We start from the raw sequence: 27,657 nt of genomic DNA, 5'->3' as shown, positions 1-27,657 counted from the left end.
ATGTAACAAAACAATAGTTCCTTCGATACGACACGGATCGCATAGAAAATGAAGAGTCCAACAATGTGTATCTCCTTGTCGTTGCTAGGTAACGGCTCCGTAAAAAAAAGATAACACGGCAAAAAATACACAAGCAAAAACGTTTTACCGAGCAGTTGCCGAACGACAGGATAGCCACAGAGAGTCTGATGGGAGGGAGCTATGAAGTACGGCGTTGTGATGGGCTCAGATGCCACGACATACATACCAAGTTTCATAAATAATCGATCAGACATTAAAAAAAGTTTATGGAGCACAACACACACATAGACAGCATGGTGATTTCATAAGCCTACTTTTAATTTACGAAATAAGTAGCCTAAAATGATTCATTCAGTGTCTTCTTTCATGATGATGTCAATGATTAATACGAACAGGGAGCTGCGTAACCGACAAACAAACACCTGCAGCTAGGTAATACAGTTCCGAACTATGTGCAACAACCTACAATGAATGGTTTGTACATTAACACCCTGTATCAACTACCGATGCTGTCATCATTTGGAACTGCGATGCCAAAGAAAGCCTTCGTGGTTTATTTACTGTTCCTGTAAACAACGGAAGGATAGGATTTGAGGTTCTCACACCGGTGCTTATGAAGAGCTCTATAGTCCGAGATATAATAGTCCGCTAAAAGTCAATCTTCGTTTCGGAGGAAAGTGTCGCCTCCATCTTCAAGGCTATGAGTATGCTACGCAAGAAATCAACATAAAGCAGTAACAAGCAGAGCTCGTACTGTCTGCTTGTTACCTGCTTAGCTTACTCTTGAAGCGTGAAAAGGGAGGTGACATATTCCTCCGAAACGTAGGTAGTGGTTTCTTTCTTGACTTGCTCTTTGGTCCCGGAGATGGAGGCGACATATTCCTCCGAAACGTAGGTAGTGGTTTCTTTCTTGACTTGCTCTTTGGTCCCGGAGATGGAGGCGACATATTCCTCCGAAACGTAGGTAGTGGTTTCTTTCTTGACTTGCTCTTTGGTCCCGGAGATGGAGGCGACATGTTCCTTCGAAAAGTAGGTAGTGTTTTCTTCCTTGACTTGCTCTTTGGTCCCGGAGATGGAGGCGACATTTTCCTCCGAAACGTAGGTAGTGGTTTCTTCCTTGACTTGCTCTTTGGTCCCGGAGATGGAGGCGACATGTTCCTCCGAAATGTCGGGTGACGGTGTTATATACCAGGAGATGGAATTCATCAAGAGGAGAATACACAAAATCTCAGCCATAATAGGAAATTCTATTCCGGAACGGAAACACGTAATTCCTGAGTGTACAAGTCAGACAAGACAAGAAGGAGCTAACTTCCTGACTCCACAAGTCTTGGCGCAAAGCACAGCTACTGAAAGGAAAAAGTCTTCAGCCATCCGATTCTAAGAGAAAGCTAGGATCCACGCTCCCGCAACAATTCCGACTCGCCGTGAAGAATGGCGAAGCGGAAACATTCTTGGCTTCAATCTAGAGAGTACCCGGTTTCAATTTCAGTCGCCACAACTGCACATCTATGGTTTTACTGTCTCTCTACAGGCGAATGCCGGTACAGTGCCTTCACACAGGCCACAACCGCTTTCTCTGCTCACTATTTCCACTCCACTCAAAGCTACAGACGTAAACCCTGCAGCCAAAAGAACGTCATTATATAATCAAAGAATCAAATCCAGCTAACCTATAGGCAAGATCTTAAGGCTCACCTACGATGTTCTTGGGCAGTGGGACTCGAAGTTTATACGATTAAATTAATAGTTTAGAAAGTATGTGGCCGGTCACAGTGGCTGCGCCATTTCTGGCGTGTATTATTTTTCGTCGCTCGAAGACTGGGTTCGAATCCAATTCGGGTCACGAATGTCAGTCTGCGGTCTTTCTGTGTTGTCCTGTGTAAGCAGTAGACGTTCGATGGGCTATTCCCCCGTCTAAGGACGGCCGTACACCAACTGCATCAAGACATGAGACAAAAGACAGAGTCTTGCTTCATTCGTGATTCGTCAGCATGAAGCTGACGTCAGCATCATGACTCAGACCTGTGTGCTGCGGTTTTCATCTCATTCGTTTCAACTCTGCTGCTTTCTTTGCGTCATGTCGCAGACATAGTGTCTTTACTGTTACATGTCTTGACGCATGTCGGTGTGCGGCCTACCTGAGGAATCCTACAAAATGCCTATACATAAGATTCCGGAAATTACGAGGCCTCGGACCTCATTCGCTTATTGTGCCATATAAGAACGAACCATCTGACGGGTAAGGAAATATGAGAAAACTTTTTTCAGTTTCAGAATTTGTCACAAAAACATCGAAATTTTAAAAATGGCCCGTTTGAAAACCGAATGTGGCATAACTGATATAATCTCACTTCTTACAGTTTGGAAACAGATACAGTAAAGAACGCCTTGCCTTTCTTCCGAGCTATCTCCATAGTCAGAATCACACAGGAGCTCCGCTGGAGGCAGCTGGGGAGGAACCCTGTTGCACCGGTGAAATGGCGGACTATGGGAACGAGTTTTCCGTCGCACAGCGTAATGGCGTTCCCGGGATGGGAAACTGGCCCTCTTCTTTTGGAGAGCAACATTCCCTTCCTGTCCACCGTGCTGACTCTCTTCATCACTAACTTCATTCAAAATTCCCATGTCTACAAACACTTGTCACAAGATCACGAGCGAGACGAATCTTACTGAACACACGTAAACTCACTCACAATAAACGCACTTCAGAAAAACAACTGAAGACTTTGTAAAAACATAAACAGGCACAAACGTACGTAGCGGCCGGCCGGCCGGTTTTGTCTTCATAATTTCCAGCTAAACCAGTTTAAACACAACGAATGACTCCACGCAACTTATCTCTTAGCTACTCCGGATAACTTATTTATCTATGAACCATCCCAACTTATCTCGAATTGGACACGTACCAATAAGAAACTGACAACAGGCTAGGCAACACTGGACTTGGTTGGACCGTCTTTCCTTTTACTGCATATTATTTCCCCCCTCCCGCACTATTCAGCATAATTTCTCTTCCCCCCTCCACATCTCTTCTGTTTCGTCCGATGTCATGCTTGCGCGTCAAGGTGAAAGAGCACGTTACATACTGCGGTCCAATGTAACAACCGGACACGACAACCCTCTCGGAATATCGCAGCATGTCTGACATCAAATGTGCTGCATTCCGGGATCGTAACATCGCTTCTTTCCTCTGCGTCATTTACATATTAATTTCCAAGTTACTGTTGCAGAACAGTGCAATGGTATCCGGTGGACAGAGCGACGAAACGGAGAAAAATACAGCAGTGGCTGTAAACGTAAACTTGTTCCTGGCAAAGGTAAATTTGTCCGTGTGCTTAACTAATTAGGCACTACGCCATGAAGGCGTATGGGGGAATAGATGTATAGATCCACGTTTTTCTTGACCTCGGCACTAGCTGGAGATGAGTGATTAGCTTCACGCCCTTGCCGCTTTATCCCCGGCGCCCATTGGATAGGAGGCAGGGTCGTCCAGCCCGTAGAGAATCGCTATAACGACTGCGCTATCCCGGGTCCAAAGTTGTTCCTGAGATTAATTAATTAGAAGACACATGTTGGAATGGAGATGCAGTTCCACAATTCTTGTACCTCGACACCAGACGGTGAGTGGCCAGTTTTACCACTGGAGAAAATGATCCCGGTACCCAGTGGATAGGAAGCTATGTGTGCCCCAGAATCGGTCTGAACGCCATGATGAAAAGTGCATTTGTGACTGCTCTTAAGTTTAAACCTGGTATACGTAGGGCTAGCCTATCGCGGTGGCCGGGCGGTCTATGGCATGAACTGTCTTCGCTCGCTCAAACTCTGGGATCGTGGGTTCAAATCAAACTCAAGACATGGATGGCTGTATGCGCGTTTATTCTGTATTTGTGCTGTCCTGTGTATAGGCAGAGACCTAGCGACAGGCTGATCACTGCTACAAGAGTCCTACCGTCTGCGTAAAAAAAGATTACGAAAGTGAAGAAGAGGTCAGGGCCCAACAAAGGGCCATAGAACCATAGATGGATGGATGGATTGATGAATGAATGAATTTGTAGGGCTGAGGAAAACCATGAATATCGCAGGGTCACATTAGGAAAATGCTTATCACAAGTCAATTCACAATATGTTGTCTCTTCGTCTCCTGTCTAAAAGTGTAAACTTTAAAATATACAAAACTATTTCATCTGGTCTTTGAGATGAGTGCGAAACTTGGTCTTTCAATTAAGAGAAGAACAAAGATTAAGGACATCATATCTGGGCATCCTCTTGTGTTGGTTACTTAACATTATTATTTACTCAGTCATTTTCGCAGTAGGTTTTATGTTTCACACTGTCATATTAGATTTACTTATTAGCGCCTGAGTACAATAACATTCTGTCAACACTCTGACCATCATAAAATGCATACAAGTCCTGAAGTGAGTACCAGCTCACTGGACATTATCATATTCACCTCAAACCAGGGCATTACATTCTTGTACTCCACAAACAAGCCTATGAATCAAACTTCTCTCTCTAATTAGCTAGTTAGTTAGTTATTGGAGAGGGTGGGTTTCCCCATGCACTTAGACCAGTATTGATCCATTGTGCTTCCCTCTATGTTATTCTACCAGTCTCTATACCCTACCGATATTGGTGCGTACCATGAGTCCCTACCGAGCCAGCGAGGTCGGCCCTCTACTGGCATTGGTACTCGATAACTTCCCCCATCTACCGGAGACATTGGAAAACTTGAACGGGAAACATTTTGCCTAATTTTGCTCAGAGGTCTCCTAGAGACGTGAGGATCTTTTACGTGCCGTAAATCTACGACAGGGGACCCACGGCTTAAAGTCCCTCTCGGACGTCTTGTTCCCTGAATTTTTCCGCCCTTAAAAATTCCACGACCTCCGCCGGGTTTGAACCCGCGTACCACGAGTCACGAGGTGGGAACGTTACCCCTAGACTACGGAGGCCGCTTTCTCATCCCTAATTAAAGACCTCGCCATGCAAAGCAGCACTGAAGATAACGTTTCAATTATTCACAATCTCGGCATCAGATCGATAAAAGTGAACAGCTTCACGCTCCGGACGCTTTTCCCCTTGAAACAGTCTCCGGTAGCCATTATACAGCATGAGAGTAAAAAAAAAACAAAATGTCTGTCACCGGTTATTTTAAGCCAAACAGTAAACAAATACTGTGACGATATGTATTTTATTATTGAATGACGTATGCAGTGCCTTCCAGTTCGGTGTGACAGTAAACTACACTTGAAGTAGAGAAAATGTATTCTCAATGCATAACAGGTTGAAAAAGCTGTCATTTCCCACAAGCCTCATACGAACTGCGTACACATCACATGCTTATTCTAGATTCAATTAGTCCAGGAAGTAGCACAAAGCTTCTAGACACCGGCTCTATGACCAAAAATGAGATAACAGTTCCAAGCAGAGGTATCGATAGAAAAGTTTTGAACTTCGTTCTTCTAGTAATGTTACTAAAGACACACATCTTTATTGCCAATATTTTTATTGCTAGTGGGGTGGGACTAAGTCCCTTGTACTGCGGCCACTTCTGGCCTATTGTACCAGCCCCAGATGATATGTGAGGGTGATTGTGGAGCAATTGGTGGAATGAAGATTGGCAGGGGAAACTGAATTACTCGGAGAAAAACTGCCCCAGCGCCACTTCTTCCACCACAAATCCTACTTGACCAGACCCGGGATCGAACCCGGGCGGACGCGGTGGGAAGCCAGAGACTAACCGCTTGAGCTACGGCGCGGCCACATCTAGGTCTTACTAGAGGTCTTTCCCCTTCAGGTTTTCCTACTGAAACCCTGTGTGCACTCCTATTCCTTCCCATGTGTGCTACATGCACTGTCTATCATCCACATTAGCTTCTTCGATCTAACTACAACGAGCGAGGAGTACAAGTTATGATGCTCCTCACTACGCAGTTTATCTCCAACTGCCTATTATTTAATTTCTCATATATATACCTATCTACTACCTACCTACGTACCTATGGTTCTACAGTCCGTCGTTAAACCTTACCCACTTTTTCAGTTTCTCAATCCTATACACAGTTGGTAGTACTACTTGGACGAGGGATCAGCCTGTCGCTAGCCCGGTATCTACTCACAGAACAGCATAACATAGAATAAACGCACACAGAAATCTATGCATTGAATGGGATTCGAGCCCGCGATCTCAGCGTTCGAGCGCGCGAAGACAGCTCTTGCCTTAGACAAAGCGCCCACTGTGATCGGCATTTCAGTCCTCCTGGATACAAATATTCTCCTCAGCACCCAGTTCTCAAACACAATCAGTCTTCAAGTATCATAGCACTTCATAAGAGATAAGAAAGATATAATTTTTGTAGAAATGGAAGAAGATCCTTTCTACCATCAGCAAATAAACGATAAAATTGTATTTCTGTTAAGCAACGCTGGAGCTCCACTGGACTGCAAGTAACCCAGCCACAACGGTCATTCCAATAGCTCAGCGGCATATGCAATGAAGGCTTGGCCTGAAATCAGACGACGCTGAAGAAAGAGGATTAACTTTCTCGACCTACCCACTTTCACCACTTTCTGTTGTTCAAGTATGTAAAACACTGTTGAATTATGAACAGCGTGTAGACGCCGTCCGGAAACACAATGCGCCTTCATGTATTTTTTTCTTGCTAGTGGGGTGGGACGGGGTACGCGGTAGCGTAGTGGTTGAGGAGCTATGCTACAAGCCGCGGGTTCAAGTCCCGATGAGGTCACTGGATTTTTTACAGTTGACCTAATCCTTCCAGCCGCAGTATGGCCCTATTAATGCAATAGGATGTTTAACTACAACATTATCAACGTTATGTTAATCACCTTCACATAAAACGCGGCAACTTTAAAATAATTAATCTAATTGTTGCTATTAATATTTATTTTTAACGTTGTGCACGTTTCCAGAAACATTATGAACGTTTCATTTTTATTCATGATCTCGAAGAAATAGTGAACAGTCAACTTAAAGTATTCTTATCACTTGACTGACAAGCAGGAAGGTCGCGGGTTCAAGTCCCGATGAGGTCATAAGATTTTTCTTCAACTGACCTAATCCTTCCAGCCCCACTATGGCCCTGGGGTCGACTCAGCCTCTAACAGAAATGACTACCAGGAATTAATTAAATAATTTTCATGGTGAGTAAAGCGCGGCCGGCGCGTAAGGCTGACCTCACCATCTGTGAGCCGATTGTCTACATACCGTATTTACGCATGTATAGGCCACACATTTTTTGCCAAAAATTCAAGAGGAAAACTGGAGTGCGGCTTATATTCGAAATATTCGAAATCACACTTCATTTTAAAAAAATGTTAAACGTTGCCAAATTTCGGAATAATTTCTACTCCTGAAATAATATTCCAAGAAAATTATTTTTTCTATAATTTCTGTCTGAAAATTGTGCTGCGGCCTATACATGCGTAAATACGGTAATTTGGGACCCTCAACGTCTCACAACCCTATTGGCCTTCAGGGCCTGTTACAGGGATAGCTTTACTTTTTTTTTACTATCACTTGATTGTAATGTTTCCTTTCTGTCCATTTCCATGTATTTGCATGTACGCATTTCCGCTCTTCATCAGTAAACAGCGCTTAACAACTACGTAATTGTTTCTTCGGTTACTTTATCAATTAAGCTACTTATGGCCCGAGTGATGACATTAAGCGGTGGCCACTGTATTTTATGTTGCCATATACTTGAAAGTGGCCGGTGCGCAGTACGACAATCGAAGCAAGACATATAATACGGCCGTATGCAGCCGAAATATGACCTAAGTAAAGAGAACAACACTCCACAACAAACAGTTGCTTTATAGACTATTTCACGCACATTTTTCTCATAAGCTTCAACTAATGCAACAGGATGCTGAAATACAACATTAAGCAGGCTGTAACGGACAAATAACGTGTTTGGCTGTGTACAAATAGGCCTACAGATGCACATTAAATATCATAATAGGTCCGTGAATATTGAACCCAACGGGAATGGTCTTGCCAAAGATCAAGCACCCTGCGACTCCACGCCGCCGGGCGTCATTAACTTATTAAGACAGTAACGGGCTTACGTATACTTGCATGACCCGGTGTCTAAAAATATAGAGTCTTGGAGATGATCAGCTGCTCAGAGTTAAGTTTAACGTACGCATATATTTACTAGAGGATAACACGTAATGGTGCCGGTCACGGTAGCCCAGCGGTCTAGGCATGCAGTGTCTTCGCTCGCTCGGTTCGAATCCCACTCGGGGCACGGATGTTTAATATTTGTGTTTGCGTGCGCGCGCACGTGTTTTTCTGTTTGTTTACAGGAAGAGGTTTTGCCTGATCACACGCCCAAGTGTCCTACCTAATGTCTAAGATCTAGTAAACGGAAGTGAAACGGAGAGTTTCATGGAGGCAGGCCAAGGCCCAAATTTTGTGCTGCAGAACTAAGGGGTGAAAAATGGGTAATGGTGATTAATAGGCGTGACTGTAGGGTCCAGAACTTTGTATAGTAATGGATCTTCGAAATATTATGCACTGTGTTCTTACTTTTTATACACAGGGTGGTGCGCGAAATGATCCAGTATTTGATCTATTAATAAAATCTTTATTTCAATTACAGTACTAGAAACTAACATTCAAAAAGAAAGACTTATCCTCGTGTGTTGATGTTCTCACAGGTTGCATAAGAAAATCTAATACGCATCACTCCAAATAAACAACCCGTTGGGTGACATGCATAATAATGAGCATTAGTTCCACAAGACGATAGTAAGGTCAGGACCACACAATCTAACTCATGTGATAAGATCCTAACGCGCAAGCGCCCCATACTGTATTCGCTTCTACCTCCAGAAAATCGCGTCAACAAGTAGCGGTCACAAACTTTTAATGAGATTTATCAGTCAGAGTTCCTGGCTACAGATCCCGATGTTCAGGGTTCGATTCCAGGCGCTACCAGATATTCTCAGAAGAACTGAGTCTAGAACGGGGTCCACTCACCCTCGTGAGGATAACTGAGGAGCTACTTAAATGAAAAAGTTGCGGCTCTCGAAAACGGCCCGTTGAGCCGACCACACAACACCCTCTATCCACTAAAGTTGACACTAACTTCACCGACAAACGGCGGTCGCTCGGTCGGTATAGTTCGCTTGCGGACTAAAGCCACGGAGTTTCTTTTTGTTTGTAAGAGGGTATATGAATTGATTTATGTTATCAGTATTCCAAGTATCTGCTGCTTACAACACGGTTCTGTCTTCCCATTCCTGAAGCATGATTCCAAAACTGTGTGCACTCTTCCATAGTACTCGACAGGTGGTGCCAACTTCACGGCGCCTGAGCCTGGGCTTACAGAGAACAAAACTAATTGGTCTGGTCACAAAAAAAACTTAAAAGCTAAAAAATAATTATTCGTTCTACAATACTAATTTTAAGCTGAATATACAATTATTATCAACTAAAAAACGTAATACTGACATAAATGAAACAACTGTAATTAGTACTGTCGGCCCGGTAGCGGTTTGCGTGCCACCAATTGGGAAACCGATTGCTAGGAATTTTAATTTGACACGTGACATTGCTATATACACATGCAATTTGTGCCTAGCATTTGTTACGTGCCACATAAAGGCATAAAAACAAATAAACGTCACATTAAGAAACGTTGTTTTCTTACCTATTATCTATATATCTATCTGTCTGTCTGTCTATCTAACTATGGCTCTGCAGTCCTTTGTTGGGCGTTGGTCGCTTTTTCAGTTCCATAATCTTTTAAACAGTCAGTAGGACTCCGTGGATGGGGGATCAGCGCGTCGCAAGGCTGTTACTGGCACACATGACAGCACAAACAGAACAAAAGCACACAGATATCTATGTCTGAAGTGGAGTTCGGACCCACGATCACAGTGTTTGAGCGGGCGAAGACAGTTCATGCCTTACACCGGCAATGTTTTCTTATAGCATAAGATAATTATAAACTTACATAACAAATTCGAAATATTAGGGCGTTGTAGTAGTATTTCGTTCTCTACCTCTCTTCCTGACCCCTCTTCATTTACTATTAATAGGGCTGCTGTAATGAGAATCCCAACGCTTCAGTAACGTTCAGTACAGATGGGGCACGCTGACGGAACCATACATGAAACCGTGTCGCAATAATTGCGAGGTTAAGTTAGGTGGCCTTGTCGGCCATCAGCTGCGACAGTCCTCTATTTGTCTTGTAACGCTCGTCAAGGATTTCGATTACTAGTCCAACGCGACAAGATACGCGTCAAAAACAAAACTCCGTGGCTTTAGTCCGCAAACGAATTATACGGAGCGAGCGACCGCCGCTTGTGGGCGAAGTCAGTGCCAAGTAGAGCTACTTGAATGGAAAATTAGCGGCTCCGGTCTACAAAATCGTAATTAACGGACGTGGGAATACGTTGCGCTGACCATGCGACACCCTCTATCGCTAAAGCTGGCACTAAAGTTGGCACTGCACGCGTCAGCGCTGGTTTTACTTTCGCATGCAACTTTAATAAAATCTTATGAAGTGGTTCAGTAAATTTACAATTATCCTGTGCACTGCCGATGTACGAGAGACGCCACAAATCTGTCGCAGAGAAAACGACCGTCACACGTTCACAATAATTAGAGTGTAAAGCTAGTAATGGGAACACGGAACACGAATACTTTCTGTGTTGGATATCCACCAAGAACTCTAAAATCTAAATGTTTTATTTTTATAACACCGAAATAAAAATATTTTGGTAAGTATAATGACAGTCAGGCAGGGTGGGGGTGGCGTGGGGGAAGAAGCGGAAACAGTATCCTACGTTGTATCTGTCCACTTAAATATCTTTATGTCTTGAAAATGGTGCCAAGTTGACGAAGATCGTAAGCTCGGGTGTCTGACCGCCCTACTCGTACGAGTACACTCTGTTTCCTCTGAACTAAATCAAACAAGGTCCACCTGTTGCCACTACATTTTGTACACAGGTTATATAAATATGCCTGTGACACCGAACGCGGAACATACTAATTGATTACTTTACTGCAGACATGCTGTAGTTAAACTGAAACTACAGTGTGTGGCAAAAATGCAGTGCTGAAACTCGCGCATCTCGAACGCGCATGTGCGTTTGTTGACGGGGCATAGCTCCAGCCGCACGTGCTCCCAGTAGTGAAAAGGAAGTTGTGTTGTGCAGTTTTTGTTGGAATTGGGTCTCTCGACGGAAGAAAAAGTATTCATAGTTGACTGTTATTTCCGCTCATACGGAAGTGGTCACCAGACAACTCGCTTCCTTGGTTTTGAGCGGCCAGACGTTATCGTCCAGAAACCGCTACACAGTAGCCTACACGTGTGACGATATGGTGTACCGTCTCAGAACACGGTATATTAGGCCCCTATTTCATTGGGGATGAGAAAGGCAATGCTCTTACCGTCACCCAACAACGCTACAGGGACCTGGTGATCGGGCCATTTCTTCAGGATTTGAGAAGGTTCTGTCGTGCAAGGGGCCTTCACATGAATAGACAGTGGTATCAACAGGACGTCTTTTCCTTTCAGTACTGCATATTTTGGCGCATACTGTAATTTCATAAGCACAGTCTTTGAGAAGCTGAAAATGTCTCTGTCCCCTGCTTATATAGTAACGGTAAGGTAAAGTTGTCACTGTGCTGAACTAATTAAACATTACGCCAATAAAGCGTATGGAGGAGTGGAAGAATAGATCCATATTTTCTCGACCTCGGCACTAGCTGGAGGTGTGGTCAGCTTCACGCCCCTGCCGCTTTATCCTCAGGGAAAGTGTCCACGGTATCTATTGGATAGGAAGCTGAGTGGGCCCCAGAGCCGGTCGGAACGACGCTGAGAAGAGAACATTCTTGAACCCACCGGGACTCCAACTCTGACCCCTCGGTAATCCAGGCTGTAGCCAGTCGCTTTACTGACTACGCTGTCTTGGCTCCTGACTTATACAGTAAGCTTAAAGTAAAGTTGCCCCTTATTTCTATTATTTAGGCACCACGGCATTAATACATATGATGGAATGGAGGTGTAGCTCCACCATTCTTGATCTCGGCACCATATGTAGGTAAGCTTCACAGCCCGCACGCTTTACCACTGGGGAAAGAGCCCTCTGTGGCCACTGCAGAGGAAACCTGGTGAGGTCCAGAGGCGGTCTGGACACTGTGGAGTAGAGGAAAATCCCTTGCTCTGGCGGGAATCGAAGATCGGCAGTCCAAACCATAGCTCGTCGCCCGACTGGGCTATCCTGTTCATTAAAATAAACCGCTAAACAAACTCCGTGGCCTGTAGTCCGCAACTGAACCATACCTCCGTCCTCGCCATCAAGACACGTTATATGGAACGCATCATTTGGGAGGCCACTAAAATTGATCTCCATCCCGACAATATGAACAGAGGTGTGGAGTTTTGTCTCAGCAATTCAAGGAAGCCTCTCATCTGTTCCCTTAAAAACCTCCGGAACATGACGCCAGATCCACAGTGCCACGCAGGTCCATGCCCGACTCCCATCGCAGCCCCGAAGCTTCAGGGTTTATGCCCTCCAATTAACCTTGCCGACACAACACACTATACTAACTCTGGCCTGCTACCCGCTGGCCCACCTCCCCTGACCCTTCCCCTCACCTCTCTACTGATTTCCCATGTAGTCCCTTTCCCTTCCCTTTCTGCTCTTATACAGCTGGGTTTATTCTCGACATTAGTCTGTCAGCACCTGCCCACGCTGGTTGTCCGCTTGCGGATTTTTTTCTTTCCTATGCCCTGAAGATGGAGGCGATACGTTCATCCGAAACACCGGTTAACACAACATCTACACGGTGCCACATCCCAGATGACTGCTTTCTTCATAGCCATCGCCGTTAAAACATAAAATCTTACAAGGTATCATTTTGATTCTTACCAGTTCTCATACTTCCAGAATAATGGCTGCCTAGCACAAAAGACCATCCACGAGAATGAGCAGTACATTTATCAAGAAGCATTTGCTAATTAGGAACAATGGTGTCATAATGTCAATAAACTGACGTCACGTCGTGCAAACTCTCGGGAACACGGTACTTTCCGGCTAATTAGCAGCACCAGAGCTTAGCAACATCGCGGCTTCGTTAACTGACTCAAGATGGCGTCAATGACCTTGCTGAAACACATTTCCGAACCAAGCTCTGTGAAACGAGCACATTCCGTGAAGAAATAAACCTTATATAGTGAGAATAACAAAAGATACATCACCACACAAAACTGTCACCACGGATCAGTATCACAGTAGTCCTTCTTCTTTTCTCTCCTCTTGCTCTCACTTTGGAACATTGGGCTGATTTCTCAGTCTCGTGATTATTTTACAGTCGGTAGGACTCCTTGGACGAGTGATCAGCTCGTCGCAAGGCCTCTACCTAAACACAGGACAACACAAACACAGATAAACGCGCACACACAAACTAAATATCCATGCCCTGAGTGGTATTCGAACCCACGATCCCGGTTTCCAAGCGAGCGAAGACAGTACATGCCTTAGACCGCTCGGCTGCCGCGACAGGCTCTTACAGTAGTACAGGATCGAAGCCTTATGTAACACCTTTTCTCTTCTGTTCGCAACTAAGATGGCTCCAAACGCCACCAGAAGAGCGGATATCCTAATATTTTCCCATGTTTTCATGAGATCGTACACACGAATTTCAGGATAGTACTTTAAGACTCCACAGCCAACTCCTCTCCGATCCATTACACTACACCATACTGAATCCTTCTCCATCTCTTGGACATGGAAGTATCTCCGCAGTTCGTACAAGGCTGGAGTCAGGTCTGTAGTAAAAGAGGCCACGGACATTATTTCAAATATCCATCCAAGTGACACGGCCTAGTAAAATATCTTAACACCATGGAGCAGGGTCCTTCAGAAGCTGAAATGGCCCATCTTTCATAGAAACCGAAGGTCCAGAACGCTGTTGACAACAGTTCGCCACTGGAACGCATGCCGAGCCACTTCAATCCAGGCCGTACCTTCACACCCTTTCTATTTCTCTACAGTTCTATAGCCCTTGTGGACCTTGGCCGCTTCTTATCTATACACAGTCGGTAGGACTCCTAGGACGGGAGATCAGCCTGTCACAAGGCCGCTACCTACACACAAACGCACACAGACATCCATGTGTCGTGCGGGATTCGATCCCACTGTTCGAGCGAGCGAAGACAGTTCATGCCTTTGACCGCGCGGCCACTGTGATGGGCAACGTTCACACCCTACTTCCTCAAAATGCATGTGAAGACTAAAAGCATACTTAAATCTTCTGTTTTCTCATCAGTCTTCTGACTAAAATTTTGTATGCATTTCTCAACTTCCCCAGGGCCTCCGTCGTCTCATTACCCCTACATATGGTGATGTGTAAATGTTACGGAAGTCTTCATTTCGAAACTGTCTATATTCTCATGTTAATTCCTCTCTCCTTGGTTCAAATATTCTCCTTAGCACTCTCTTCTCAAATACCTTCAGCCTACGTACGTGTACAAATGGCATAATTATACGTTCTCTATTGGTCTGTGGTGACCTCTATGTTCTTACATCCGAGAGAGGGAAAAATAAGATCCTGAATTCAACGGCAGCCGGTCACGGTAGCCGAGCGGTCTAAGGCGTGCACTGTCTTCGCTCGCTCGGAAGCCGGGATCGTGGGTTCGAATCCCACTCGGGGCATAAATGTTTGTGTGAGTTTTTCTGTGTTTGTCTACAGGTTGAGGCCTTGCGACGAGCTGACACCCGCCCAAGGAGTCCTACCGAGTGTGTAAGATCTAGAAAAACCGAAGTGAACGGAGAAGTTCATGGAGGTAGGCCTAGGCCCACTGGGGCTGTAGTGCCAAGGAAAAAAAATAATAATAATAAGGCAAGAATCAGAAACAATCTGAGTGCCAAGTTTTTAAGTTTTGTTCGACAGATTTATCTTAGACAAAATCAGAGTTTAGGTACCAAATTCTTCGCCAGAAGAATACATTAGGCTTACTACTAGTACTAATAATAATAATAATAATAATAATGTTCTGCTGCTGCTACTGTTTCTGCTACTTCTCCTAATACTACCATCACCACTATTACTACTATTGCTGCTGCTAATACTACGAACTAATTGCACAGAGCTGAGTTCTTGAGAAGCTGACAGTCACTCAGCTATTCAAGAATACCCTACCCAAGGTTCCAAGGAGCCCTGTAAGTGCATCTATCCTGAGCTAGGTCAAACCAGTCATTAACCCCCACCATATTTCTCTAAAATCCACTTTAATATTATTCTCTTTTCTTCTGGCTTTCCCACCAAAGCCCTATATGCATTCTTCTCATGCGTGCTATATGCCCTGACTTCATCATATTTTACTTGATCATTCTAATCATACTGGGCGAACAGTACAAGTTATGAAGCTCCTCATTATGATTTCGTCTCTCTTAGGTCCAAATATTCTCCTCAGCACCCTGACCTCTATTACTACTATCGCTCCTACTGCTACCTTTATAATTGTATTAATAGTGCTTATAATAATAACATTGCATTTCCAAATGTAAGCAATAAAACAATATCCGCCTGCAATAGGAAGGCAGACTTTACTTTTTGTTATTGTTGTTCCCGAATATTTTAACTTGTCATTTTCGAAAGATTCATTATGTTCTTAAACTGCGATTTTGTCCTTCGCGCTGGTGAGGAGAGACACGCATATTTAGTTATCTATGCGTTTACTTCTGGGCTATCCCACTTATTGGCTTCCTAAAGCAGCATCACAACCAATAACAAAACGATATGTGTTCAAATCATTAGTACCTTAAACTGAAACACTGATTCTCCACATGCGTACATGTGAGCATCAAACTGTTTTATCAGAAACACTTCCGGCACTAAATTGTCATTTCCTGTTTCTCGCTATAAGTCACTAGAGGCTGGTTTTCAATGTGTGTCTTTTTCATATGGATACAAGTTCTATAAAAAGTATCATTCTCAAAAACTTTTAGATCTCAAAGACAAAACCGATAAGCTTGCAATGAACAGTAAGAACAAGAACATTAGAGACCTGTACAGAGGAATGAATAACTTTAAGAGGGGTTACCAACCTAGAAGTAACTATCATGTGCGTAAGTTTTTTCTCGGGTCAGAACACCCTGTATAGGGATCTCTGTAAAGGCGCGTCCACACTACTCGTGCTCGTGTGACTCGCTATGCTCGCGAGTAATGTGGACGGTATGACAAGTCACGAGACAAGCAAATTTTTAATTTAAAAACTATACGACTACAGCCTATACACACTACGAGTAAATATATGGATCCTCACGCGCCGAAGCCTGGCGAGCAACTGAAATAGTGTGGACGAAGATTTACGGGCACAAGTAAAAGCCAGACGAGTCTCCCAACGAGCACGAGTAATGTGGACGCGCCTTTTAGATGTCTCATAAAATCGTATACAGTCAAACATCAATAAAGACGCCTATATGCAGGGCCGTCACAATGGCTGATTCATCCAAACTAATATTTAAGCGCTAATAGCTACTGCAGATACAAATGTAAAAGAAAAACAAAGCGAGACGTTAAGATGCACGTTACATAAGCCGAACAGGTATGTCTTGAACTTATGTAGTTCCATTTTCAAGGACGGCCATCCACTATTCTTGCCAGCCTATCTAGCAACAATAGAGCTAAACAAAAAAAGAACTATCGTGTTTCAAAGGTTAGGTTGCATTCGTGTGTTCTCATCCAAGGCTTTACCATCATCATCATCATCATCATCATCATCAGTAATCTGTCAAGACGACAGGTCCACAGTCTCTTTCAAAACAATTCCTCCACTTAATGCGATCTAGAGCTTTCTCCTTCAAATGACAGTATCCTCTTCTGTCCCCAAGGTCATCCAGCATCTTCTTACGTCTTCTTCCTCGTCTTCTTGTCACTTCTATCCGCCCATCTATCTTTCCTTCGATAGCTTCTTTTAGAAGGCAGTTTCTGCGTAAAACATGACCAATCCAATTAGCCTTCCGTTTTCTTATTTCATGTAGGATATTCCTCTGCTCACTGACTCTAATTAACACTTCTTCATTTCTCACATAATCGGTCCAACTGATCTTCTCCATTCTTCTCCAACACCACATTTCGAAACTTTCCAGATGTTTCTGATCTACTGCCCTAAGTGTCCATGTTTCAGCCCCATACAGAGCTATGCTCCAAATGTAGCATTTCACTAGTTTCTTCCTCAAATTTAAGTCCAATTTGCTGGTAAAAGATTCTTCTTCTTGCTAAATGCAGCTTTTGCCATGGCAATCCTGGATTTCATTTCACAAGTACACCTTCCATCATCACATAAGTTGAAATATTACTAAATCTCGTCATTTGGGCTCAATTCCATCTTCAGGTAATTTTTAGTAATTAACTCAAAGGAGTTCAACTTGTGTAGCTAACAGTCGCTGTATCTGTCAAGATATTCCACGTATTTTCTGGAACCATAAGCCTCACTACGGCATTCACAATAGCCCGCCATTTGAACCTATCCGAAATAAGATTAACCCGATTCATGTCCTAAGCTTGAACTTATTATTTAGCCAACTTAACGGACAAGAGTGCTGCCTCAAATGCTGGCGGACACTCGTCTACTGAAGAAATCCCCTGCCTCCTATGGAACTTGAAGGATAGCTCATGAAAGCCGGCTCCTATTTATCTGGTATCTACTAAAATATTGTGACGTAACGGCTGAAAGCCGGAATAGTGGAGTCAGAGTCAGACGTCCGTTGTTGAGCAACGGATCGGAAATCACGTTCCCGTTACAACACGAAGCAGCGAACGAGTCGTTACCAGGTAGCAAGTGCTGAATACAAGATTCCCGTGACAACCAACAGGGTAAAAGAGGGACTATTCAACGCTGGGTCTTCTATGCTGGCCGCGTGGCATTTATAAGGGACAGTGCACTCGCGAATTCAAACAGACCCCGTGTGGAGGCCCTACGAATCGTAGGAGGCAATGAAAATGGAAGTCTCGAAACTGAGACAATAAAATACGAGTATGATCGCGAGTCCCACGGGATTCGGACCCGAAAATGACTGCGCTGGCGAGGGTCAGCGGCAATTGCAAACGACAGACCCGTCCTCTCGTCAGAGAGAGCGCCCCACATCAACAAACCCGCAGCTGTGTGACAATAATAAAAATCTGGTCGTAAGCCCCAGATGTGTGCTTGACACCAAGACAGACTGGCCGACTGCGTTGGTCGTCATACAAGACTCAAGACTCAGACTCAATTCAAAGAGGGTAGAGATCTGAGGTTCAAGTAAGGGGGGAGAGAGTGGCAGAACGAGGAGTAGAATGAAGAGAGGCTCGGAGGTCAAGGTTGATTGCGAGTTGAAATACCTGACTGTAATTGTAATCCAATCATCAGAACCAGAACCCACTGTCACTAGTCACGCAACCCCCCACCCCACCCACAAGTTATCCCTACGTCTTCCACGTGGTCTCTAATATAAACCCAGCGTAACGGCAGCTAAACATACAGGTTCGTTAAACTTAAAGAGATCTGACGTTTTCAGGAGCGTGATTATGGAGAGAATTCTGGGATGTGATGCCATACAGACTGGTTGAAGTCTACCGACGATTCGGAGGAACATATTGCCTCCCTTTTCAAGGTAAAAGAGCCAGTCGAATACGCAAACCATCAAACAGCAAGCAGAGTAATGACTGGTTGGTCCTTGGTCACATCCCAACAGACAGTGATGTACCTACTCCCCTCAATTAAACTTGTTTTCGGTACAGGAAATCGGCGCCACTTCATTACATAAAAAGTAAGTCAAGGTATGGGCCGCGCCATAGCTCAAGCGGTTAGTCGCTGGCTTCCCAACGCGGCGGCCCGGGTTCGATCTCTGATCTGGTCAAGTGGGGATTTTTGGTGGACAAAGTGGCGCTGGGGCAGGTTTTCTCCGAGTACTTCGGTTTCCCCTGCCAATCTTTATTCCACCAATTTCTCCACAGTCACCCTCACCTATCATCTGAGGCTGGTACAATAGGCCAGAAGTGGCCGCAGTACAAGGGACTCAGTCCCACCCCACTAGCAATTAAAAAAAGTAAAGCTATCCCTGTAACAGTCCGTGGAGGCCTATAGGCTTGTGAGATGTTGAGGTTCCCACATTATCTAGACAATCGGCTCATAGATGGCGGCAAGGTTGTCAGCCTTACGCCGGCCTTTTACCACCAAGAATACTTCAAGAATATTCCTGGTACTCATTTCTGTTAGAGGCTGAGTCGACTCCAGGGCCATAGTGCGGGTGGAAGGATTAAGTCAATTGAAAAAAAAAATCCAGTGACCTCATCGGGACTCGAACCTGCGACCTTCCAGCTTGTAGCATAGTGCCTCAACCAACGTATTTAAGCAAATCTTGTTCTCATTACAGGAACTGGGGTTCGAGCCCCATGAAATAAACGTGCTGTCTCCGATGCACTGTGTGTATGATGACACACACCGAGTTAACGTCATAAAACAGGCCACAAACGCTTCATAATCACAAAAGAGTAAGATATAGATCATCGCAACAAGCTGTTCGTTTTGTAGGTCTCAAAAATAACTCACCTCTTCCCCTTCTTATGTGATTTAAATTCTGTATTAATTCATCCCCTGTGCCACTCCTGTCTCGTCCACTGTTTTCGTGGCCCTAATAATATTAAAACTAATCATACATATTTGGGGTTTGAGGATGTACACCGGGCCCAACACGGTGACCGCGAGTTGTAAGGCATGAACTGTCTTCCCTCGCTCGAACGCGTCCTTATGTGGGTTTATTCTGTGTTCATGTTGTCCTGCGTGTAGGTGGCGGCCTTGCGACGGGCTGATCCCCTGTTCAAGGAGTCTTACCGTCTGTGTAAAAAAGATTACGAAACTGAAGTAGAGGCCAGGGCCCTCCGAAGGGCTATACAGCCATTTATGAATGTGGACTGGATTCAGCTGGCTCGAAATACGGTGAATTTCCTGGTCTAACTGAATACAATTGTGAACCTTCGGATTCCATAAAAGGTGAAGCAATTTTTCATTAGCTGCGGGCGTATTGATTTCTCAACAGGACTTTCCTCATGAAGTTACGTAGTTTAAACAGACCACAATGGAAATACATCGCGTCAGCCTGCACTCCTAGCACATACTTGTATACACGTGAAGCAAGGAGGATAATATATTGTTTGTAGAAGGATCTGTTGTACATCAAATAAACTGACAACGTACTAATTAATAAGGCTGTGGTTATGCTTTAATTGCTTCCTGTGGCAGAAACAGAGTAGCAGTGCATATCATACCACTGCCAGACTAACGAAACTTGGAGAGATATTCTGGCAACATTCCGTGTCCCCCCGTCTGAGTAGCGCATGGCCACTGCTGTGATTAATTACGGCAGACGTTTGTCTTTTCGGTCCTTTATTTTATGACGCTGTCAACATCTCACGCTGCACAGCGTTCATGGCATTAAGGTAAAGGTATCCCTGTAACAGAGCGTGGAAGCCCATAGGCTTGCGAGATATCGAGGCTCCCATATTTGCTAAACAATCGGCCCACAGATGGCGGTGATGTCAGACTTATGTACCGGCCGCTCTTTATCCGCAGGAAGATTCCTGGTAGTCATTTCTGTTAGAGGCAGCGTTCATGGTAGGAATGGTGAATGAATTGGACACTGCCTATGCGAGGTTATGCTATCCAGAGATTTTCCGAAAGGAAGTAAAGGAAACCATCAAAAACTTCAATAACTTTAATCAGTGTTCGAAAAGAGATTCGAACCCATGATCTCCCGAATACAACCCTAGAGCGCTATCGCTATACCAGTGGCTCGATATGATAAAAAAAGATAAACTCCGTGGTTTTGGTCCGCAAGCGAACTATACCGACTAAGCGACCGACACTCATCGGCGAAGTTAGTGCCAACTTTAGTGGATAGAGGGTATCGCGTGGTCAGCGCAAACAATCCTCACGGCCGTTAATTTCGGTTTAATACGTAAAAATTATTCTGAATGAACAAGCGAGATAAATGTAGAAGGAAATCAATTGTAATAAATTTAAATTCCGAACTCACAATTCGATTGGAGTGTGAGAAGAGCCAAATACACAAAATTCAGGTCATTGATGTATCTCCTTAGGCATTTTCGGGGGGAATAGTGTAATAATCGTCACAACTGAGTCTCTTGCAAATATCTTGTATATCCTTATGCAGATTCTAAAGGGTTCTGACGATGAAGTGAAACATTCAGAATTACTGGGTTTTTGGACTTTGCCCATCGTCCGGGATTATAAAATCTAGAAAACACAACGTTTCGGATACAATTTCCAAAACGCTGTGTTTTCTAGTCTTCAAGATACCAGACGATGGACAAAGTCCGAAAAACCAGTAATTCTGATAACCCTATGGGCAACTGAGCTGGCTGGACTTGACAGGATGAGGGTCCGCATTTTCTGCTACCTTTATGATTCAAATAAAGTAGAAAATCGTTGTAAATTTAACAGTGCCTAGAGTCAAGGTGGAGGCAGGATACGATGTCCTTTCAGTACAACAGTGCAGACACCTTAACCTCACTTATTGAACATGTATATTTATTTCAGATTCTGAGATTAGGTATAATAAATGTCAAAACAAATTTATATACGGTAAGCTGCTACGTAACTTCAGTATTTAATACAGCGTTATAAAATAGTAGCGGCCTGCCACACCCACAATCACATGGTGTAAACCTTCTCCTCGAGCATGCAGAGAGAATATCATATCATGAGAAACTCAGTGACTCACACACGTCATCTAGTACAGGCCATTTCGGAATTCCCGAAAATCACACGATAAGTTTGATTATCATACGCTGAATATTAGTTTCTCGTACATTTACATGTCAGGATTTGAGATATACGCCAGGACCTTGCAACAAGCCTTACTTCTTCAATAAATTAATAGTTTAAAACGCCTGAGTGTCATAAATCGTTACGTTTTAATGCTTACAACAATCAATAACGAGCTAGGATAGCTCAGTCGGTATAACGGATACAGGGTGGACGACCGTGGGGTGGGAGTTCGAGTGTCGGTTGGGTCAAGAATTTTCTCTTCTCCACGTCGTCCAGACCGGCTCTGGGGTTCACCCAACCTCCGATCCAATGGGTACCGGGGGTAAAGTGGGCGGGGCGTGAAGCTGACCACTCACCTCAAGCTAGCGCCGAGGTCAAAAAAATTTGGAGCTATACATCCATCCCCCATACCCCTTCATGGCTTATTGCTTAATTAGTTAAGCACAAGGACAACTTCGCCTTTTACCTTTAAAACACTCAATAAAAAAACACCCACATCGCTCAATCTAAACTGTTGTGACATGTGAACGAACGCGGACGAGGCGTGTATCATGGGGCTGAACATCGGCCGAATATACGCACAAGAATCCCAAATATCGTATTGTCTGGGGTCAATGCATAAATGTCGCAAGTCAAGGTTCATCATAAATAGGAATATCAGAAGCTGCAAATTGTCTGTATTTCTAAGAGTGAAATCTGGAAGTCATTATGGGCTGGACATGTAGCTAGGATCCGATAACCGTGCTCCAGCTCTGACAGGGTTGCAGTATTTCAAGTGCCTTCACGTCTTTTTTTTTCCTTGGCACTACAGCCCCAGTGGGCCTAGGCCTACCTCCATGAACTCCGTTCACTTCGGTTTTTCTATATCTTACACATTCGGTAGGACTCCTTGGGCGGGTGATCAGCTCGTCGCAAGGCCTCTACCGGTAGACGAACACAGAAAAACGCACACAAACATCTATGCCCTGAGTGGGATTCGAACCCACGATCCCGGCTTCCGAGCGAGCGAAGACAGTGCATGCCTTAGACCGCTCGGCTACCGTGACCGGCTTTACGTCTTCTTACGAGGCTACAATTACAGAAATAGTTTGATTTCTACGTATAATTAGGACTGTGAGTTGAGCCATTATTACGTCTGTCTACTCAACTGCTGCTGGCACTCGCCAACACAGGCGTTCTTGGCGTCGGGCCCCGCGGGACCCCTGACCCATATTTTTCTGCCTCACGGACTGACGCCCATGATAATGCCAGTGGCTTGTAACTACACTGTGAAAGCAGAACCTAAAGGTCAACACTGCTAGTGTCACAGCCCGCCCTTGAACACACTCCTGAGCCAGTCCTATCCACCTCACAACCTCCCTTCTTGTGACCCTCTTAAATGTTAACTTTCCATTTCCTCCTCTTCAAAAATACACATATTCTAACATGTTTCACCACCAAAATTCTGTATGCTTTCCTTGTGCACCATATCTTGCTCATATTTCGAGACCATCGGAGCCCCTACAATTAATTATCGCAACAATAGTAAATTATGTAAGATCTGAAGTTTTCACGGCGGTGACTATAAAGAAAGCAGTCTTCTGGGATGTGACACCGTGTAGATATGGTGTTAACCGACGTTTCGGAGGAACGTATCGCTTGTACCGGTTCTCACGGTCTCTTCGCTTGCAGATTTCTTATTTTTCCTTTTATCCTGAAGATGGAGGCGATACGTTCCTCCGAAACGTCGGTTAACACATCTACACGGTGCCACAACCCAGAAGACTGCTTTCTTCAATAGTAATCATGTATATGGCTTCAATCAGCTAGGGTTATAACAAAAAATAAATCTGAATTTGCCGCTATATATAAAAAATAAATAAAACTCAAGGCCAATTGGGCGTGTGAAAGAGCAAATAATGTATTTGGAAAACACGTACGTTTATATTCCAGCTTCGAATTAAGTTAAATTGAAGTTTGAAGAAGCAGTGTCGGGAAACAAAAAGTTATGCCCACGTTCAAGACTTTTTCTGGATTTAATGTTAAAAAGACAATAGAGGTGGGTAAACATCTTTGGTGCTAGGTAAGAGGAGTTGTGGTAAAACAGAAAATCAGTATTTAANCAGGGCAGAAATTGCAACATGTCATTCGCGTAGAAGATCGTAAATACTACAAATATAAATCACTCCGTCCAATGTGACCTGTAAGTTTTTTACTACATGAAAACTTAACACCCTTACATGTTTCGGTCTCTGTGGACCATCTTCAGAGGGCAAACATCACTACAAATAGGAAACCACCATCACATAAGTTTTTACACGTAAAGTACGTACACTTATATGCTACAACACAAAGTACACTAGATAGAACATTTCACAAACACAGCAGTTTCCTGGGAACGTAAAGTTTTATTTTAAATTGAATAAAATTTCTTGATGCCCTCTGAAGATGGTCCACAGAGACCGAAACATGTAGGGGTGTTAAGTTTTCATGTAGTAAAAAACTTACAGGTCACATTGGACGGAGTGATTTATATTTGTAGTATTTACGATCTTCTACGCGAATGACATGTTGCAATTTCTGCCCTGAGATTGGTATTGGGCTTATACCTTTCCTTGTAAGTAACACCTTCACCACTGCAAATATAAGAATTAATGTAAACATTCCTGGCACCGATAAAATGTTTAAGCCTTTCTCACAAAACGCTAAAGATATATTTGGCAGCTGTCAGTTGGTTACGGCTGGCTTACACCGCAAATATGGCGTTACTTTCATAAAGCACGACGTTATGACCCTCAATATGTCTGCATACTGCAGAGACCAAGCTTTCTGTCGTCGCATGACTAATATAGATTGGTGTAGAGAGAGGGCCGTAACTGTGAAACTTCTCCATACATACGGCCAGACAGGAGACACACACACAGACATACAAACAAAGGGAGCGAGAATTACAGTTAAGTGCATTAAAAGGGTCACTCATGGAGCTGAGCCCTTCTTGAAAAGCGTCCAATTCTGCAGCTACTCAAGAACTTCCCAAAATTTTTATGAACCAAAAGGTTTTTTATCGTGTTCACAAGAGCCCTCCAGTAGTCCCGATCATGAGCCACATCAATCCAATCAATACCATCCCATCCTATCTCTCTAAATCCATTTTAATATTAACCACCCGCCTTTGTCTTGGTCTTTCCAGTGGTCTCTTTCCTTCTGGCTTTCCCAACAATATCATATATGCATTCCTCTTCTTCCCATTCGTGCTGCATATCCTGCCCATCTCATCCTCCTTGACTTGATCATTCTAATTGTACTTGGAGAGGAGTACAAGTTATGAAGCTCCTCATTATGCAGTTTTGCTCCAACCTCCTGTCGCTTCATCTCTCTTCGGTCCAAATATTCTCCTCAACACCCTGTTCTCAAACTCCCTCAGTCTATGTTCCTCCCTTAATGTTAGAGACAAAGTTTCACAACCATACAGAACCTGAGGCAAAATTATAGCTCTGTATATTCAATTTTGTATAACCAGGCAAAAAGGCTTCCAAGACTTCATTTCCATCTACATGAAGCGAATCTGTTTCGTGCTCCACAGCCATGGCCGATCACAGTGGCCGCGCAGTTTAAGGCAAAAACCGTCTTCACAACCTCGAACACTGCGACCGTAGGTTCGAATCCCACTCGAAACATGGATGTCTGTGTGCGTTTATTCTGTGTGTAGGTATTGGCCTTGCGACGGGCTGTTCCCCCGTCCAAGGAGTCCTACCGTCTGTGTACAGATTAAGAAACTGAAAAAGCGGCCAAGGTTCACAAGGGCTGCAGAGCCATTGATAGATTCACAGTCATTATGTCAGTCATCATTCTGAATCTCTGCTGGTGTATGGATTATCCTCACCGAAACTATTCAGGATTACCATCGGCTCCTCGGAATTCTGGGGCATATCTTAATGGGTCATTCGCACTTTCTTCCATATCATACGCATTTGAAACGAGTTGATATGCACTGTAAAGTGTTGTTAATTCCAAAATCACAAGACGAAGCTGGAAGAGACCGCCCGAAACACCAACAAATGTTCAACGACATTGATATAATATGAATGAAGAACATCATAATAAATCTCTTTTTCTTTAGGTCTACTAGTCGAAATGAAATTTGGGCGTGCAATATCACTCACCACTACCTAAAGAAATGATCATTAGCTATTGCAAAGTACTTACCTTTCATCACAGTTACAAGAAATCGTCCCAGCGCGTTTCCAATCTTGCCATTTACACAGCATGTCTATTACGATTAATCGCACGTCTGTAACAAAACTAAGTTAAAATTCGGACGCAATTCGTAGGTCTATCCTTCTGATAACAATGGCGAAATCTCTCATCTGAATGCGAAGTGCATTAGTGCAATCACACGCATGGCATAACTCAATGTCTACAGCAACATACTCATAACAACAAAGACTTTTACCTTACTGTATCACAACAAAAATTTTGTAAGGTCCACTATTATCATCTGAAACACGTTACAATGCGTATTTTATCACCTTATATAAGGACAGCAACGTTAATTTCATCGGAAACTTTTCATTTACTTCGTTTATAAACTATTTTCTTAGTAATATACACCCAAACTTAACAATCACACGACTTCACATTCATCACACTTCTCTGAATCCCAATTTCAATTTTTGTAAACAAAAAAATCGCAGTATTGTACGTTCACAAATTACAAGTTTCGTAACTTATAATAATTTGTAAGCGTAGCTCACAGACACCTTCTCTTCACGACAATACGTGCTGACACAGTTCTAGGAAACAAAACACGGGACTTCGCAGAGCAATTGTCTTTTTGACAATACGCGCTTGCAGTCATTCGTTCGTCTGCACGACATAACACTGAGAACGATGCATTTGTGAACTGCGTGCGCATGTACCCATCTGACAGAAGCGTATACGTAAAGCGTTTAATCAGCGAAAATAAATACAACAGCCAGACTCAGATAAATATGAAAGTACTGACACTTTGGTTTGAAATTTAACGAATTGCCAACACACTTCTCTCGAACTCCTCACGTATATATTTCAAAGCTGCGAGAGTAGGGAGTGACAGAGATAAGCGTATAAAAAAATGCGAAACGCTGTCCCTCACACTCGACCTTTATCTCGTTTCCTTTTCTGCTATTTCTTCTTCTCTTTCCTCTTCGTTCTGAGCGTTACGCGCCGTCGCCGTTCTTTTGTCGCACGGATCCCAAATCGCACGGCGCGTGTCTCTATAGGAGCAGCAGCGCCATAAGGCAGACGTCGCTCTACTGAGATTCGTAACTTTATCCAAGATATAGAGTAAAAGCAAACATCGGTGTCTTTACACTTTCAATTCGGGCATCTATACATAATTGCGTCTCCGCTCACAATTGAAAGGCTACCTTGCGATGCCGACGTAATAAGTGAATAGAGAAAACTACATAATGAGGAGCTTTACTACTCACAGAACGTTATAGGACAAGCAGTGTGTCGTATTTTATTTGAAAAAAATTCAAGGAAAGAGACAATATAGTAGACCTGTGCATAGATATAAAAGATAATATTAAAACAGATCTTAAAGAGCTTATAACTCAACCAGGATAGGGATCAAAATGAAGGCTCTTATGAAGACCGTAACAGGACGTCGGGTTCCATAATGACGAACTATAACAGCGGTAGTTTCTTGCAAACAAACAAACAAAAAATAAAATCCGTGGTTTTGGTCCACAAGTGAACTATACCGAACGAGCGACCGCCGCTTGTCGGTGAAGTTAGTGCCAACTTCAGCGGATAGATGGCGTCGCGTGGTCAGCGCAACGAATCCCCACGGCCG

At 43.8% G+C, this 27,657-nt stretch overlaps 1 protein-coding gene across 4 annotated transcripts in view; it reads right to left on the bottom strand.

The window, feature by feature from the left end:
* The window catches only part of LOC111865039 (four and a half LIM domains protein 3), a 423,310-nt gene that overhangs the window by 227,220 nt on the left and 168,433 nt on the right, over positions 1-27,657 (bottom strand). Inside the window, exon 1 of one of the 4 annotated variants that reach the window (XM_023852745.2) lies at positions 2,417-2,854. The exons of the other annotated variants lie outside the window; for them this stretch is intronic. Coding sequence (XP_023708513.1) covers positions 2,417-2,649 — 233 coding nt within the window. The 5' untranslated portion in view covers positions 2,650-2,854. Of the gene's footprint in view, positions 1-2,416; positions 2,855-27,657 lie in introns of those variants that run through there. 4 annotated transcript variants of the gene reach the window in all.

Source organism: Cryptotermes secundus, unplaced genomic scaffold, assembly GCF_002891405.2.
Source record: "Cryptotermes secundus unplaced genomic scaffold, Csec_1.0 scaffold971, whole genome shotgun sequence".
NCBI classification, from domain to species: domain Eukaryota; kingdom Metazoa; phylum Arthropoda; class Insecta; order Blattodea; family Kalotermitidae; genus Cryptotermes; species Cryptotermes secundus.
The sequence above is the reverse complement of the archived record's forward strand: the minus strand, read 5'-3'. Positions and strand labels throughout refer to the sequence as shown.